The sequence below is a fragment of the Haliaeetus albicilla genome, chromosome 20 (assembly GCF_947461875.1).
Source record: "Haliaeetus albicilla chromosome 20, bHalAlb1.1, whole genome shotgun sequence".
NCBI classification, from domain to species: Eukaryota; Metazoa; Chordata; class Aves; order Accipitriformes; family Accipitridae; genus Haliaeetus; species Haliaeetus albicilla.
In genome coordinates this window covers 3,492,467-3,507,207 of record NC_091502.1, presented here as the reverse complement: position 1 = coordinate 3,507,207, position 14,741 = coordinate 3,492,467, and the positions used below count along the sequence as shown (strand labels likewise).

The following is a 14,741-nucleotide window of genomic DNA, read 5'->3' as shown; positions in this document are numbered from 1 at the left end:
TCCTCGTTTCTATAGTCCCAAATGAGTCTAGCTGAAGGGAAGCATTAAGCCTGGTTTTAGGAGAAAAGAAGGTAAGTTGTGCACCTCTGGATGAAACAATAGGAGCAACTGAGGAAGGTATTTATTCCACTTGAGGTTATAAAGAGACTGGGATGTAATTATGACTGACAGGATGAAAGGCAGAAGTAGGGTAAGACACATTAACAGGCACCTTTCCCCGCAGGTAGGCATCACTACCGGTTCATGTACTGGTTCACGTGGCAACACCTTGGATCCTGAAGCTCACGCCTCATGTCGACAGACACCTCCTTTCTGCTCACTGGTCTCTGCCCTCAATCTCTTTGTACCACAATCGAGGATGTACTGAGAAGGTATAAATCCCAAATGGCTTCAGAAAGCGACCTTTTGCCACACACAACAAAGTTATCTCAATTTTGAGTTTTATTACTTGGACAGAGAGGTTGATATCGGGGAGGGGGGGAGATGGCCAAAGATTCACACCAAAAATCTACAGCGGTTACTCTCTTCCAGGTTATTCCTCACGTTTAAAATCCTTGGTGGCCAAATGAAGTCCTTCCATGGTGGAATCAAAGCGAGAAGTTTCTGAAATAAAAAAGAGATTCTGCTGAAATACCACAACAGCACAGACTGCAGAAAGACTAACAGTTGCAAATCCCACCCTCAGACTGAGAAAAGTTCACCTATCTGATATTTTTAAAAGTCTCTTTCTTTCTCCTACTCAGCTGTTGGTTATTTCTTTAAAAAGTTAAGAACAACAGAGAGGAAGCGGATGATGGAAACCAAAGGAAAAATAAAACACGCAAGGAGAATGGAAAAGGAAGAGAAGAAAACATGGATGTCAAAACTAGAGACAGTAAGGACCTAGCAATCTCAAGGCTGAAAAATAAGGAGAAGAGTAACACAGCATAATTTTTTTGTCTCTACATGTCACAAACACTACATAATGAACAGCCGTTCAACCAATACTACTATAGCATAGCTACATCTCATCATTGTTTTGTTACGTTGCAAATTTTTTCCTGTTCCATTCACTCAGGACCTCACAGGCCTCCAAGTTACAGAATTCACGTGAGGCACCAGGACAACCTGATGGTTAGTCTTTTCTTAGAGCTCCAGAAACACTGTTCTGGGCAGCTCTTATTCCCCCTGGTAATTATACTCTCTGCTTAAGTAAATTTTAGGCCAGGTTTTCGTGGTAAGCGCTGTAAAAGGCAGGTGAGGTTTTTTGGTCATAATTCTGTACACTTTTTCACACTTCATTTTCTTTAAAATTAGTGGTTAAATGTCAAAGGATAGAGAAAATATTTTTTTATTATTGTTGTATCAAAGCAGCAACTGGAAGAGGTTTGACCATGGGATGGTATTTTCTGCGGCAATACTGGAAGACTGCTTTACTCTGCTTTGTATCTTTTAGATTATTTTTTCCATGCTGGCCCTAAGACAGTCCTGTCTGTCCTAGTTCTGCATTCCTGCTCCTTTGCCTGTGTCCTGCTAATCGCATGGCTCAGACTGAAAACTTTCTGGATGTCTTCATGCATTGGATGATGGAGCTGAACTGCCTCACTCTCTGGCTGCGGAAGCATTGCATCCAACAAAGGGAAGTGATGGGAATAGCATAGCCAGGGAAAGGAGGAGAGGTAACATGTCATCGAGAGATTTGTCTCATTAAAACCACGACCCTCCTGGGCTGTCGTGGAGGAAGTCTTCCTGCAGGGAGCGACTGACTGCTATGCTTCAAAAAGAAACATGCCTGCTTTTATTTTGCAGTAGTCCTGCAGATAAATGCTTAAACTGACACTGGGTTTTGTCTTCTTGTTCTACATTTGTATAGCACCTGGCACTCATGAGTCCTGGTCTAAGGCACTAAGAAACATCTAGGCACCAAAATAATGCTGTTTTCACCGATCTCAGCATTTTTTAAACCAGGATCTCTTGCTTAATCTCCAGAACAAATACTGATGTGCTGCCAAGGCTGCAATAAGGGGCTCTCGCAACAACTTGCAATTAACCCTGTGTTTTCACAGAGGAACACAACCACTGTTCACTCTCCCATTTGAATAAAAACACCCTTACACAACATGAATACAGAAGCATGATCATCTGGCTAACTTGCACTTGGCCAGTAATGCTTAGTTTACTTCCCAATCTAAAGGGACTGAAATGACTGTATTAGCTCTCCATTTATTTTCTATCATTTTAAAAGCTTTTGGTAGGAATGCCTCAGTTTCCCCCCCCCCCCGACATTTGATGAAATCAAATCCATTTCAACATTTATAGTTGTTCACTTGTGCAGATTTACAACCACTCTGGGACATCATTCTTAGCAAGTCTGCTTTAATCAGCAACCAGAAGACAATGATTTTGTGGTGAGGAAAGACAACCTTATCCCTCAAAACCAGGGGCACCATCGTCCAGAAAAACTCACGTGCCTTTTACAGCACTTACGCATGCGGACTTCAGAGGACCGCTGGAATACCCACGTGGGGTCTGGCCAGCGGTCTGTGTTACCTGGTACCCTGTGCCTGACAGTGCACGTGAGTTGACTGAAAACCTTAAGAGATGCTTTTTGCTTTTCACATACTTTTTCTAAGGTTGGAGGTTTGTTTGTTTGTTTGTTTTAACATCCTAACATTTGTATAAGCTTAAAAGCAGTCTTTCATCCGAAGGTATGGCTGCATGATATGCAGTCCCTGGCGTCAGAGCCGATGGCCACCCAAGGGGGAAGCCCTGCACAACCTCCCCGTTGTGTCTGCAGCGGCACAGCCCCGTCTGCTCCCTGGTCCCCGCTCTGGCACCCAGCTGGACCATACACAAGCTTATCTAAATTTGCTAGCCCAGCAGAAAACTATTCCTTTGGTTCCTGTGGGGTTAGTGACTTAAATTATAGCCTTCATAGCAGCCAGTGAATGCTGGAGCTGATAAGTGGAGCAGGGCTGGAGGAAGGGAACTTCCCGCTTTCAGCAGCAGCGAGCCCGGCCCGAGGCAGCAGACCAGAGCTCCAGACCAGCCTAAACCCTCCTGACCTCCCGTGTCTCATCCTTTCCCTCCCACAGCCATCGGGACTTTCCCTGACTCATTTCAGATGAGTAAAAAAAAAAAAAAAAAAAAAAAAAAAAAAAAAGCCAAAACAACAACAAAAAAAGCACAAAACGCCCCAACTAACTTCCCTCCTCCTCGCAGTACAAAGCCCTAACCAGCTTAGTGTTCCCAAATCAAAGGCTTTGCTGAGCACCAATGGGACCATGCAGCCAGGACCAGAGGCTTCACCTGCCTCCAACCCAACCATCCCACCTCAGCATGAATCTTCGTGACCGAGTCCTTCTGCACAGAGTGTGCAATGCCTTTTTCTTTAAGCCAAACACTGCCTGGGAGTCATCTTTCACAACACTGCTTTAATTCTATATTCCCTAGAACTAACATAAGCCAGCACAGTAGGGTATTGGACCAGGACATCAGGTAACAAACTGGGGTTTAATGACATTTCGCGTCAGACCAGCAGTCGGTGGCTGGCTCACAAATGCACAAGGCTGCGGATCACTTCTGCTGCGCTCGCGACAAGCAGGAGAAGGCGGCTGAAGCCATTTTGGGAGTAGCATGGCAGACGGACAAAGAGGGTAAATCTAACAGAAAAAAACAGTTTGTTGGATTCAGTGACCAGATAAAGGTGTGGACAAGAAGGCAGGATACTCTGCTAGGATATGGCTTTCCTTTCTTGAAGTACAGAAAGGGGGTGAGGGGGTGGGGGGGGAATCAATTTCCAGGTTAATCACAATTTTCTTCAGGGAACAGAGCTCTCCAATTTTGTTTCTTTAGCATAAAAACATTTTAATCAATAAACCTGGGCATTTCTGGGTAGTAGCTTAGGTTACAAATCCACACTGAGACAGCCAGTCAGTATCATAAGCAGAAATCTTGCCTGTGGAGCATTCACATTTGCAGGATTATAAATAAGTAACTTATAAAAATTTGTGGCTAACGTAGGGCTAAGTATTGATGAAAATATTTATTTGCTTACCAAATATTTTAGTATGCGATTACATAAGAGGACTATACCACTACCAGATGTTCTTGATGTTATTAATAATCTGTGCTGACAGCACCTTGAGAGATCACTGCTGTCTGTACTACGTGTTTCAGAGAGATTCCCCTCATCTTCCTACATTGGTAGTTGGTACAGGCTCATCAGCAAATGACCTGCAATGTCATTTTTGTCATCAATGACATAAAAATGCATATAATCAAATCAACCCTCATTCAAGAGGTTTCAATTCCAACCCAAACTATTCAACTACTTTACTTCTGTAATGAACCTCTGCTGTGGAAATTAAGAAACCTTCTAAAAAGGTCAGCTTCTGCTTTTATAACTGTCCCAACGCAGCACATGTCTGCCTCTTTGAGTCCTCCTCCAGCCATCGGCTTGTGCTCAGGTCAGGCACAGGACACCGGGAGGCACAGACCCCTGGCCAGAACCCACATGGATGATATTCCAGCAGTCCTGTAACGTCTGGATGGGAATAATTTAAGCCTCAGGATCTGGAATTTTTTTGCTGCCTCAATTTGTCCATGGTGCAAGTTATTCTATTTCCATGTACCTCAGTTTACTTGTTTTAAAACTACAGATTAATCCATTTTCCACTTTGGAAAGAACAACTGATGGAAAATGATACAGAAGTTAAGCTAGCATTTTCCAGCTAGATCCAAAAGTCCTTCCTTATTACCACAATTTACCTAGAATATTTCTCATAGACAAACTGGAGAAACTTTGCCAAGTTACCAAAGGGTTCAAAAATTCACAAGACAAGCATGAACACAATAGCATACTTTCTAACACTCAGTAGCACACTTTGTCATACCAAATTAAAACATTCATAAAAATTAATACTTCAATATACGGAGTCCTATTGCAACCTCCTGCTGCTGATTCTCTACTGAAAAGCAGAGCTGTCACTTTTTCATGACTTGCTTAAACACTGTTTTATTGTTCATACAGTGCTCTTCATAATTAGACCCTTAATGATGTCAGCATTGCTCTCCATGTTGAAGAGATGAGGAAAATAGGGCTGAGATGATATGACTCACAACTGATTGCCACAGTAATCAAACTGGGAATAAAGTCCAGTTCTTAGGCATCATAGATCACTGCATTCACTTCACCAGGCAGGTTTTAGATTTTGGAGAAAAATTCATATGGCTTTAGTAACAAAATGCTGCCTTCTCTTTTCCCCATTCAGGCTTAAAAAAAACCCCAAACCAAAACAACCCTCAACCCTAACTTGAAGGAAAAAAAAAACCACCCAAGTTGGGTGATACTAAATGCACCTTAAAAATTATAACAATGTTCTTTAGATGTTTGGTCAAATATAATACAAGAATGAAACACATTGAGAAGTGTGACTGATTACCTTTTCCTTCATGCAGAATTTAAGATAGTCGGTCATGATTGATGAAACACAGCATCCAGCCAGCCAGTGCTAGTGTAGGTCATGATGTTCTCCTCTATCACCCCTTGAAACAGCTCCATTTCTGGAAGTGTTTCAGAAGAGCCTTGATTCTCTTGGCGATTTTTATTTAGATCTTCAAGACTATTAATATTGTCTAAAAAATAAACAAATTACAAACTGCAGACACAGCCACCTGAAATTGTCTTACGTAATCTGTCATTTATATTATGTCAGGATAGAGTATTTCTAGAACAAGCTTTTATTTCATCAGAATACTCTTGACTTTGCCTCCATAATGGCCTACAAAATAAACCTCTCAGGCTTGTCTCAGGGTTAAGGGGGACAGAGAGAGAGAAAGAGTGTGTGTAGGTACACACACTAAACTCATATGGCAATAACAGAAAAACAACCAGCAACCTTATCCCATAACCTCCACACTGCCGGAATTCATGCATGCAGAACTCTAGAGCTTCCCATGGACCCTGATAACTCTTGCTGCTCAAGTGCGTGACCTATTATTATGCTGGCAATTTTTAGTGATCATTAAGTTTAATTAAGTTGAAGATGCTCAACCTTTCAGAGAAATAAAGTCTAATGAAAGACTTCTTCATGCTAAACATCCTTCTGATCTGGAATGAGTAAACTTGAGCTAAGTGTTGGATTAAGTCCATATGGGAAACTTTAAAAAGGCAAGGAATTTCAGCATGTGCATCAGGAAACGTAAAGAGATGATGCACAGTGACCATAGCTCTGCCATACTATGTACGCAATCAATGAGGGCACAAATTCATTTATCACATCCTAGTGCTTTTGCACAAAGAAGAGTGTTATCACTCATTTGTGCTGAAAACCTTTGACACCCTTCAGCATTAACTATTTTCTCTCCTGAACAAGAAGTACTTTATACAGGTTTTGTATGAAAGAATGGACTTACCAGCCAAGGCATTTCTGTTCTGCAATCCATTTGTTTTCTGTTTCTCCTAAAATAAATAATAGTAGTCCAGAGAAAAGAAGAAAGTATGTGACAAGAGATTGTTATTTTGGGAAAGAACAAGGTCCATGGTCTATTTTATAATTACTATTTCATTGTATTTACAGGATTTTCCTCATTTCCACTACCAGACACTACAGTGCTCCTTAAATAAAAACAAACCTTCACAAAGCAACAGCCACAGTGGGGGGAAAAAAGTAATTTGTAAGTTAACACTTTCTAACTAGACAAGGAGAATTAATTTGCCGTCAGTCACTCAGAATGACTTCTCTGCTACAACTCTTTGTAGAAGTAGCCATGAAGAAGCTACAGGTAGTGGAAGATGAAATTTGCTCAGATGACGGGAGAAAACCTTAAGAAGGAAAACAACCGGATGATGGTGGGTTGTACTTAATGAACATAGGCCAGGTCAGGACACAAGTATCACAGAAAAGGTTGGGTTTTTTTCTCCCTCAGCTACTTTGTATACATTTCTGAAGATGATCTTTCAAAACCTGAATCCTACCATGGCCTCAAGCTGGTTCTGGAAATATTCAGAGTATATGAACCATCCATCTCCTCATCGTAGGTTTCAAAAAACAAAGCAAATTTACTAGCCAAGAACATCATCTTGCTTATGAATTGAAGAATTCCTCTTTACACCTGGAATATTGGAAAGCCTTCCGAAATCCCCTAAAATTCGTACCTCCACAGAGGTCTTCCACAGTAAATAGATCATCTTTGAAACTTTCCAGTCAAGAGGAACTATATAATCGTCTGGCAACAAGGATTCTGCAGAAGAAAATATTTTTTGCAGTTGAGTGTTCAGATCTCTCCATAGCCAAAATATATCACTGAATTACAATTTTTGCACACGTTATATATCTAGACTTCTAAAAAAAATCAGCAGATATTTAAATGAGCCAGCAACAAAGTCAGAATTTAGGTTTTCTAGAATTTAAGGCCAGCGCACAGGAGGGGGAGGAGGCGGAAGGAGATTTGGTTTCAGTTGCTTTTTTTAGGTAAAGTCTTTCCTACCATACTTTCATCTCCTCCACATACTCCCCCAAAACTAGGTGCAAACAAGAAAACCAGAAAGCTTTCAGCCCGTAAATTAAACAAAATGCAACTTAAGTAACAACCTTTACATTTTACAATGTTTAATTACAGGAATTTGTGCAATATCACTACAGAAATTACTTTCTAAAATGTTTTAACTCTAACACTGTTTAAGAAGCTGAAGAGATTTTTTTTGTAGGAAAACAGTCTAAAATATATTCTACACTTACATGAGAATTATACAAGCAAGTCAGTCTACTAAATCTTTCATTTATAAATAGCCAAAGAGATTTATTTACCAAAAATTTCCCCTCCAAAATATTTTCAATAAAAATTGACCGCAATTGCCAGTGTTGTAAAATACTACAGTTCAAATGTATACATCAATAAATAGCCTATCAACATATAATAGGCCATAAAAAAGCCCAAGAATTTTTGGAATTGTAGGAAAATTATAGTCAAATGAGAATGTGGGCAGCCTTCTGCAGACAGCAGGCAGAATTTTGATGGAGAAAAACCCAACAAACAGCAATCACAAGCTGGCAGGGCTTCAGAGAGATATTGGGGTGGGTTTGTATTTCTTAAAGGTTATTTCCAAAGGAAACTCATCTAAACACCAGAGAATTTCACCTGTTACTGACTCAGAGAAGAATGACATTTGGTTCACTAACCTACTGAGTGTTTCTGAATGCCTGTTTTTTCTTTTTTTCTTGGAAGATCCCTGTTTTCAAGTCATGGCCAGCTCCCTCTAAGATGATGAAATTTAAGATCACAGATAGGAAGACTCACCAAGTTTGGATGAGAAATTGGTGAGGACATCAGCAGTACTTCCCTGCTCTGTTTCAGCTCTATATGGCAAGTTCTTTGGTGTGTGGTGCCAGATTTAGAGAAAGCAGCACTGCACATCCTCTGGGGACCAAGCTGAGCAATGCTGCCAGTGGTTTGCATCACTCTTCTGGCAGGTAGCATTGCCATCGACTTTTACAATAAAACCAAAGAATCCTGAGATCAGTTTGGGCATATAAACAGACATAAGTTGTTCCTCAGTTGTCTTCTTAAAATTTTCATATGAAAATACATGCTTAACTTTAACTTCTACTGAAACAAAGAGGCATAAAGGTCCATGTGCTGAGAAACCGGTCTGTGTTTTTTAATCCTATTTGTTGGAGAAATCAAAGTTACTGTTTCTCCACTGACTAAATTTGGACCAAAGAAGTTGCAGAACTTTATGCACAGGGAACGTGGCTCTTCCAGCATACGCGTACACAGCACCACGTCCTAGGGTGGTTCCAAACAGATGTCTGTTGTTGTTGCTGGCTACAGCTCTGTAGGGTTACGTTAGCCTGCAGTAATTTTGGAAGTCGTGGTTGCCACACACAACTCCTTTCAGTACTGATCGTCATACTTCTAAGTGCTAACTTAAAATGATTAAACTGAAAGTACAAAAATATGACAATTGGAGCTCTGGAAGGCAAACATGCAACACTGTGACATAAATCATGCATGATTAAAAAGAAGGTATTCGCTATCAGAAAACGCATCTTGGAAGTCTGATTTCCAATTTCAAATTACATTAGATTTTGGGAAAGATTTTCAACAGTATCTAAGCCACGTAAGAGCATAGGAAAACTTTACTAAATAAAGGAATGCTACTATATTAACCCAGTGGAATATAAAACCAAACACGCAACCTTTATATAAGAGCACACATTTTGTACCATGTTTTCATTTAGTTTTGTAATCAACACAGTAAAGCCTTACTCAGTAGGATGTATTAAAACATCAACAAGAGCTTCATGCTTTGGATTTAAAGTTAGTAAGTTTTTTTACTAAAAGGACTGCAAATATGAGGCTAAACCAAACAGCACCTTTGACAGAGACTGAAGATGATTTTAGGTAAAAAATAAAATAATCACCAAAGCAGCAGTGATTCCTTTCAATAGGATTAATATTTGATTAACTGGTACCTGCAATAGAAATGAGTATTTAATCATAGGGGTCTTTGTGTGGGTTTGGGGGAGTGTTTTGGGTTTTGTTTGTTTGTGGTTTTAGGGAGGTTGTGGTTTTTTGGGGGGTTGGGTTGTTTTTTTTTTTAATTTACATAGGAGTAGTAAGAAGAGTATTACCTAGTGGAAGACCTGGAGCGCCAAAGAGCTGCACAAGTTGAAAAGCAAATCCTAATGATAAGGGAAGTCCCAGAAAACTACATTTCATATTCACATCTTGGTTATCTTCAAGCTGTGAGGCCTCTGCTGGCTCAGGGTCATCTGCTTCGTGCACATTTTCACTGCAGCTTGCCAATAGGCTAGAACCCTCTGGATATTCAGAAACAACTTTAACAGAAGACAAAATATCTGGTTGGCTATTTGTAACCTCTGAAGAAACTTGTTCACTCTCGCCCTCGTTTTTTTCAACTACCTGTTGTTGCTTAAGAGTTCTAGCTTGCTCCTCCTTCATCCCGGAAACTACACAAACCCCACAGGAATATTCTGGCATAGGAGAAGATAGTCCCGAATGAATGTAAGAAATATCATTTAACAGAGCATCTGCATCCAGGGCGGGTAAGGAATAGGTTGCCTCAGTGTCACTGCAAGGTGCAAAATATTCCTGCAATGCATGGTCCTGTTCACATTCCTCTCCACGGTCCTCACTTAGAAAGCTCTTTTGCCCCACTTCCAAAACACCTTTTGGGGGAACATCATCTTTTATTGGGATTTCCTTCCTTCCCTCTGTACCGCCAGCAATCTGTCTTGGTAGATTAAAATTTGGTGCCAAGTTGACAATTCTTCTGTATCTTTTCCTCTTCGATATAACTGGTGCAGCATCATTTCTTGGAACAGTTACTTCACCTGAACGCTGCATGAAGGTGCCCCCAGCTTCCGCAAGGGAATCAAAGTCCACTTCATGAGCTGGAGATGCCAACAGACCTTTGCTTATTACATTGCCAGCCTCCTCAGTTACTGTTACCTGATGGTTTTCCTTCACCAATCCTCCATTTGACCGACAGCAGTTTAGCTGCGTTGAACTGTTCGCCTGAGTCTGTTTAGGTTTAATTTTGGGGGGTCTTTGTTCACCTACAAATTTATCCTCAGACCAAGAAGCGAGAGAAACTTGTGTATCAAAGCCCAGTTGCAATTCCTCAGTAGGTAAATCAACTGAAAAAAAAGCCCAGGCATTAGAGCTATTCTCTTCTGCTTTTAATGCACCTTTGTCCTCTGTGTTACTATCAGGCACATTATCATGTACGTTGGAATTGTAGCACTGGGAGGTTTCTTTGTCTTCACCATTTAAACTTAACAGCTTAGCTTCCATGTCAGGTTCACATGTAATTTGACACGATCCAAGTTTGTTTTCTTTGCTTAGTGGTGTGTTATAATCTTCAGAGATGCCTTCTGTTACCTGGATGGAATTTTCATCATTGCTTATTTTTAGGCAACAAAGATTTTCTTTCTGCCTTTGATTTGTTTCCTCATTATCCAATGCATTTTTGGTTAAGTTTTCAGTAGAAAAAGGTTTTACATCTATTAGAAGTAAACTGTCACTTTCTACAGGCAATTCATTTTTCAATGCACTGTTTGACATCGTTGAGACCTCGGACACAGCGATGGGAAACCTTTCTCTTGAAGCCAGTGCAGCTTCTTTCAGGCTTTCATCATCACCATTAGGCTGCTCTTCACAAACTGTTACTGGATCCTCTGGACCTTCACTAAATGTACACAACAATTTGCTGTTTTCTTCTTCTGAATCATCCCCTTCACTTTCTGATGTGTCCTGGTCATCTGGAATTGGATGATGAGCTGCTCCATCTACTATTTTCTTCATAATTTCTGTATGATTGCCTTTCATTTTCTTGTTTCTTTTTCGCTTTTTCTTCTGTTTTGCTTTTGTCAACAGGTGCCCAGGGTCCTTCTTTAAAATTGTCTTCCTATGTGAAAATAAGTAAAAAAAATAATTCAGTAATGATGTATTAATGGTGTTCAATTTGAAGAGTAGGTACTTCATGTTAATATGATGATGAAACACAGACCATCTGCTTTTTTAAATACATAAAATCTCAAATAAAACCTTCTATCGATTAAACAAATGTACACCTTACAATTCAGAACAATCTTAAACATTTTAAACCAATTTAAATAAACTTAGCTGTCGTCTCATTAACTCAGCTTTACAAAAAGTATCACAAATCATTGCAAGACCAAACAACATGTTTCTGGATGTCTTTCTAAATGATGTTTGAACAATAGATACTAAAGAGCTACCGCTATTCTGAAATTTCATTAAAAGTCAAGCTGAGCAGAAAGGTACCAAGTGGAGGACATAGTAAGAAAACTTCATCCATTAAGATTAAATGGACTATATTTAGATAAGCTGGACTTAAATTCAAAACATACTAACCAAAAATCTGAATAATGTAAAGGTACAGTGACTATAGCAGCTCTGATATTTATTGCTCAGTATATTATGTGTGGATGCATTCATATTTGGAAAAAATATTTCGTATCTTATTAGTAACAAAATAATACACTACAGAAAAATTGATACAGTTGTAGGCAGCTATTTACAATTAATTTTGTAGCTCTTTACAGAATGTCTGATTTTTTTTTTTGTCTGAATTTCTCATCAAATTCAACAGGTAGCAGCTCTAACAGTGACTTCTCTGAAAACTTGATGTTAGCCCGTCAGCCAGCTAACCCCCAAATGAACACGCATTAAAAAAACCTAGTGCAGAAGTCTAACTTCTCCCTATGCGACTCTTCAGAGAGAGATGGGCTTTTCAAAGCTAAAGATCTGCTCCTTTTCTGTAATTCTTTGCTTTTCCGTAACCCTTTGTTCAGGATGGTACTCCACACAACACACTAAAGCAAACAAAGCAGTAGCTAGAAGAATTATAGGATAAAATTAGTTATTTTCTGGGTATTCATATGTAACATAAGCTGTTTTAACTGCTGTATTCTGAAATTCTTGAGAGAAATAAAAAAAAAGTGTGTGTGTGTGGGGTGACTGTGCATGCGTAGGGAAAGCCAGAGTCACTAGTAAGCAACCTGGGACCTAAAGGTCACCTATGGAAACCTAGCCTGACCCTTTATTCATTCTTAAATTTATTCATTGTTAATCCCATATGAATTCTTTCGAATTTGAACTCTACAAAACAAACCCTCCTAATTCTCTGAGCATGAAGCACATCAGCAGCCTTCTCTGCCTCAGTATGGCCACAGAGCCACTTGACTGGAACCAGGTTCAAAAGTCTGCATGCCTCGATATTGCTGCAACAAGCACTACAGATCTCCAAAAAGATCTTGTTGGAAAGCACACAATTTTTATTGCCCTACAATGGCATCCAGGTGAGACATCCTATTGAGGAATAGGATTTCCTTCAAATGTTGGCATTTAAGTCCACACGGTGCTTTCCTCCAAGTAGTGGAAACTGATCTCCCCTTTTCCAAACCAGTGTATTTTCAATACAGCGCCCTAGGGTTTGAGTGCAGATGCCTATACTGCAGATGCTTGAAGTTGGCCAAGACAAATTCCATCCCGAATTCTGCTCACAGTACCTTCATTCCTTAGCAACATGCCTCATCTCTCCAAATTGCCAATGTCAGCACTGGCACAGGAAAGGAATGGACTTCTCCAGTCTTGGTACTATTGTAGCTGTACTCTTGCTTACTACTGACTTCTCCCAGATGTGAATTTGCACTGCTGCTAATGGAAGTGAACTTCTCCAATACAGATTCAAGCATGTTTCTGGTGCCTAACTCCTGACACATCTGACAATGCTTTCAGGACAATGCTCACAAACTTTCTCAGGCTAGGATGCCACACCAAAAGGTATTGTAGAACTTTTCAGAAATGAGGGGAAAAAAAAGTCTCAGAGGTCAGTACATTTATTTCCTCTCCTCACCATTAGTTCTGAATCAGGAAGGAAAACCACACTGGGCAGGATTCACTTCAGAATGTAAGAACAGCAGAAATACATCCACCAAATAACAGAAGAAGAACCTGGATGATCCAGAGAGACTAACAGCTATTATTGCACTGAAATTGTTGCATGTCAAAATAATAACAAATGCAAATGTTGGTCCAGGTTGATGATTTAGCATACCTGGATATGACCTTCAATAGTGACATTCAACAGCTCATGATAAATACAAACACGTCATTTCTATGCTTTGGAAACATGGAGGTTTTATAGCAGTTCAGGGAAATTAGTGTTCTAAAGGTCTGGATTTCCTAAAGAAAGGACTAAAGCAAAAGGGAAAGTGATGAACTACTACATGCAAAATAATAAGATTTATTATTCTTCACTTTTCCAGGCAACTTCTGTTTTCCAACTGATTCTAAGAAAATACTACCCAAAAGAAAGACTCTAATGCACCACGATGGCATACCTAAAAATTTCCTGCTTAGGGTATATCCAGTATTGCGTTAAGGTTTTTGCATTTAATGAAGCAAATTGTCTACTAGTTTTCTTTCGTTTTACCTTAGTTCCTCCTCTTTTAGTCCACCTACATGCTTTCAAGGGGTTTTCCTTATCGTAAAACCATATGGCACACAAACACTCAGAAAATTCAAGAACCAGCATGGAGATAGACTTCACTGCTTTGCAGGGGCATTTGCTGCCGAGTTGGTTTTAAACACATATAACACATGCAAAAGGGAAAAGAAAAAAGGTGCTATTTCAGTTGATATTTAAATTTTGCTATAGATTATGCATTTAAAAAAAACTGGTTAGTAATAAACAGACCTGAAAAAATGGGATAGTATTTTTGTTGCAATAGGAATTCCCTTTCTGTAACAACACTTTGAAATTTCTCAGCCTACCGTAGACAATATTAAAAGCTTTTTGCCATAACTCGTTACATGTGCTTCAAGGTTGTAACCGACTGCTCAAAAAAGCACTGTCCAGCTTGATGGAGAGTCAGTGCTCAGATGATGCTCTTTACTGGAGAAACAAATGCACTTTCATGATTGACGAGGCAGAACATGCAAAGTAAATAATCTAGTTAGTCACATTTTGCTGGAAAATGGCGAAACCAGAAAAGAGTTAGTTATTTGCAGTTGTACAAACTTCAGCTCTAGCATACATCTAAGCTGATGTCTGCTTGATATCAAAAAATGCCTGCAGTCATTGCTGTCATGAAATATAGAGGAACCAATAAATTTGAAAAGCAATTCTATATGACATTTAGCGATGAGGTACATGCTCTTTCAGAAATGTGTTATCATTAATCTCCAAAGTCTTTGGAGTAGGT

At 39.6% G+C, this 14,741-nt stretch overlaps 1 protein-coding gene across 1 annotated transcript; it reads right to left on the bottom strand.

The window, feature by feature from the left end:
- Positions 1-423: 423 nt before the first annotated feature.
- Positions 424-11,416, bottom strand: LOC104312720 (NEDD4 binding protein 2 like 2). Its single transcript, XM_009921900.2, has 5 exons — positions 9,618-11,416; positions 7,139-7,224; positions 6,397-6,442; positions 5,424-5,616; positions 424-603 (listed from the first exon to the last, which is right to left on the bottom strand). Exons 1-4 carry the CDS (start codon positions 11,335-11,337, stop codon positions 5,456-5,458), a joined length of 2,013 nt encoding a protein of 670 aa, XP_009920202.2. The 5' UTR covers positions 11,338-11,416; the 3' UTR covers positions 424-603; positions 5,424-5,455.
- Between the last annotated feature and the right edge of the window lie 3,325 nt (positions 11,417-14,741).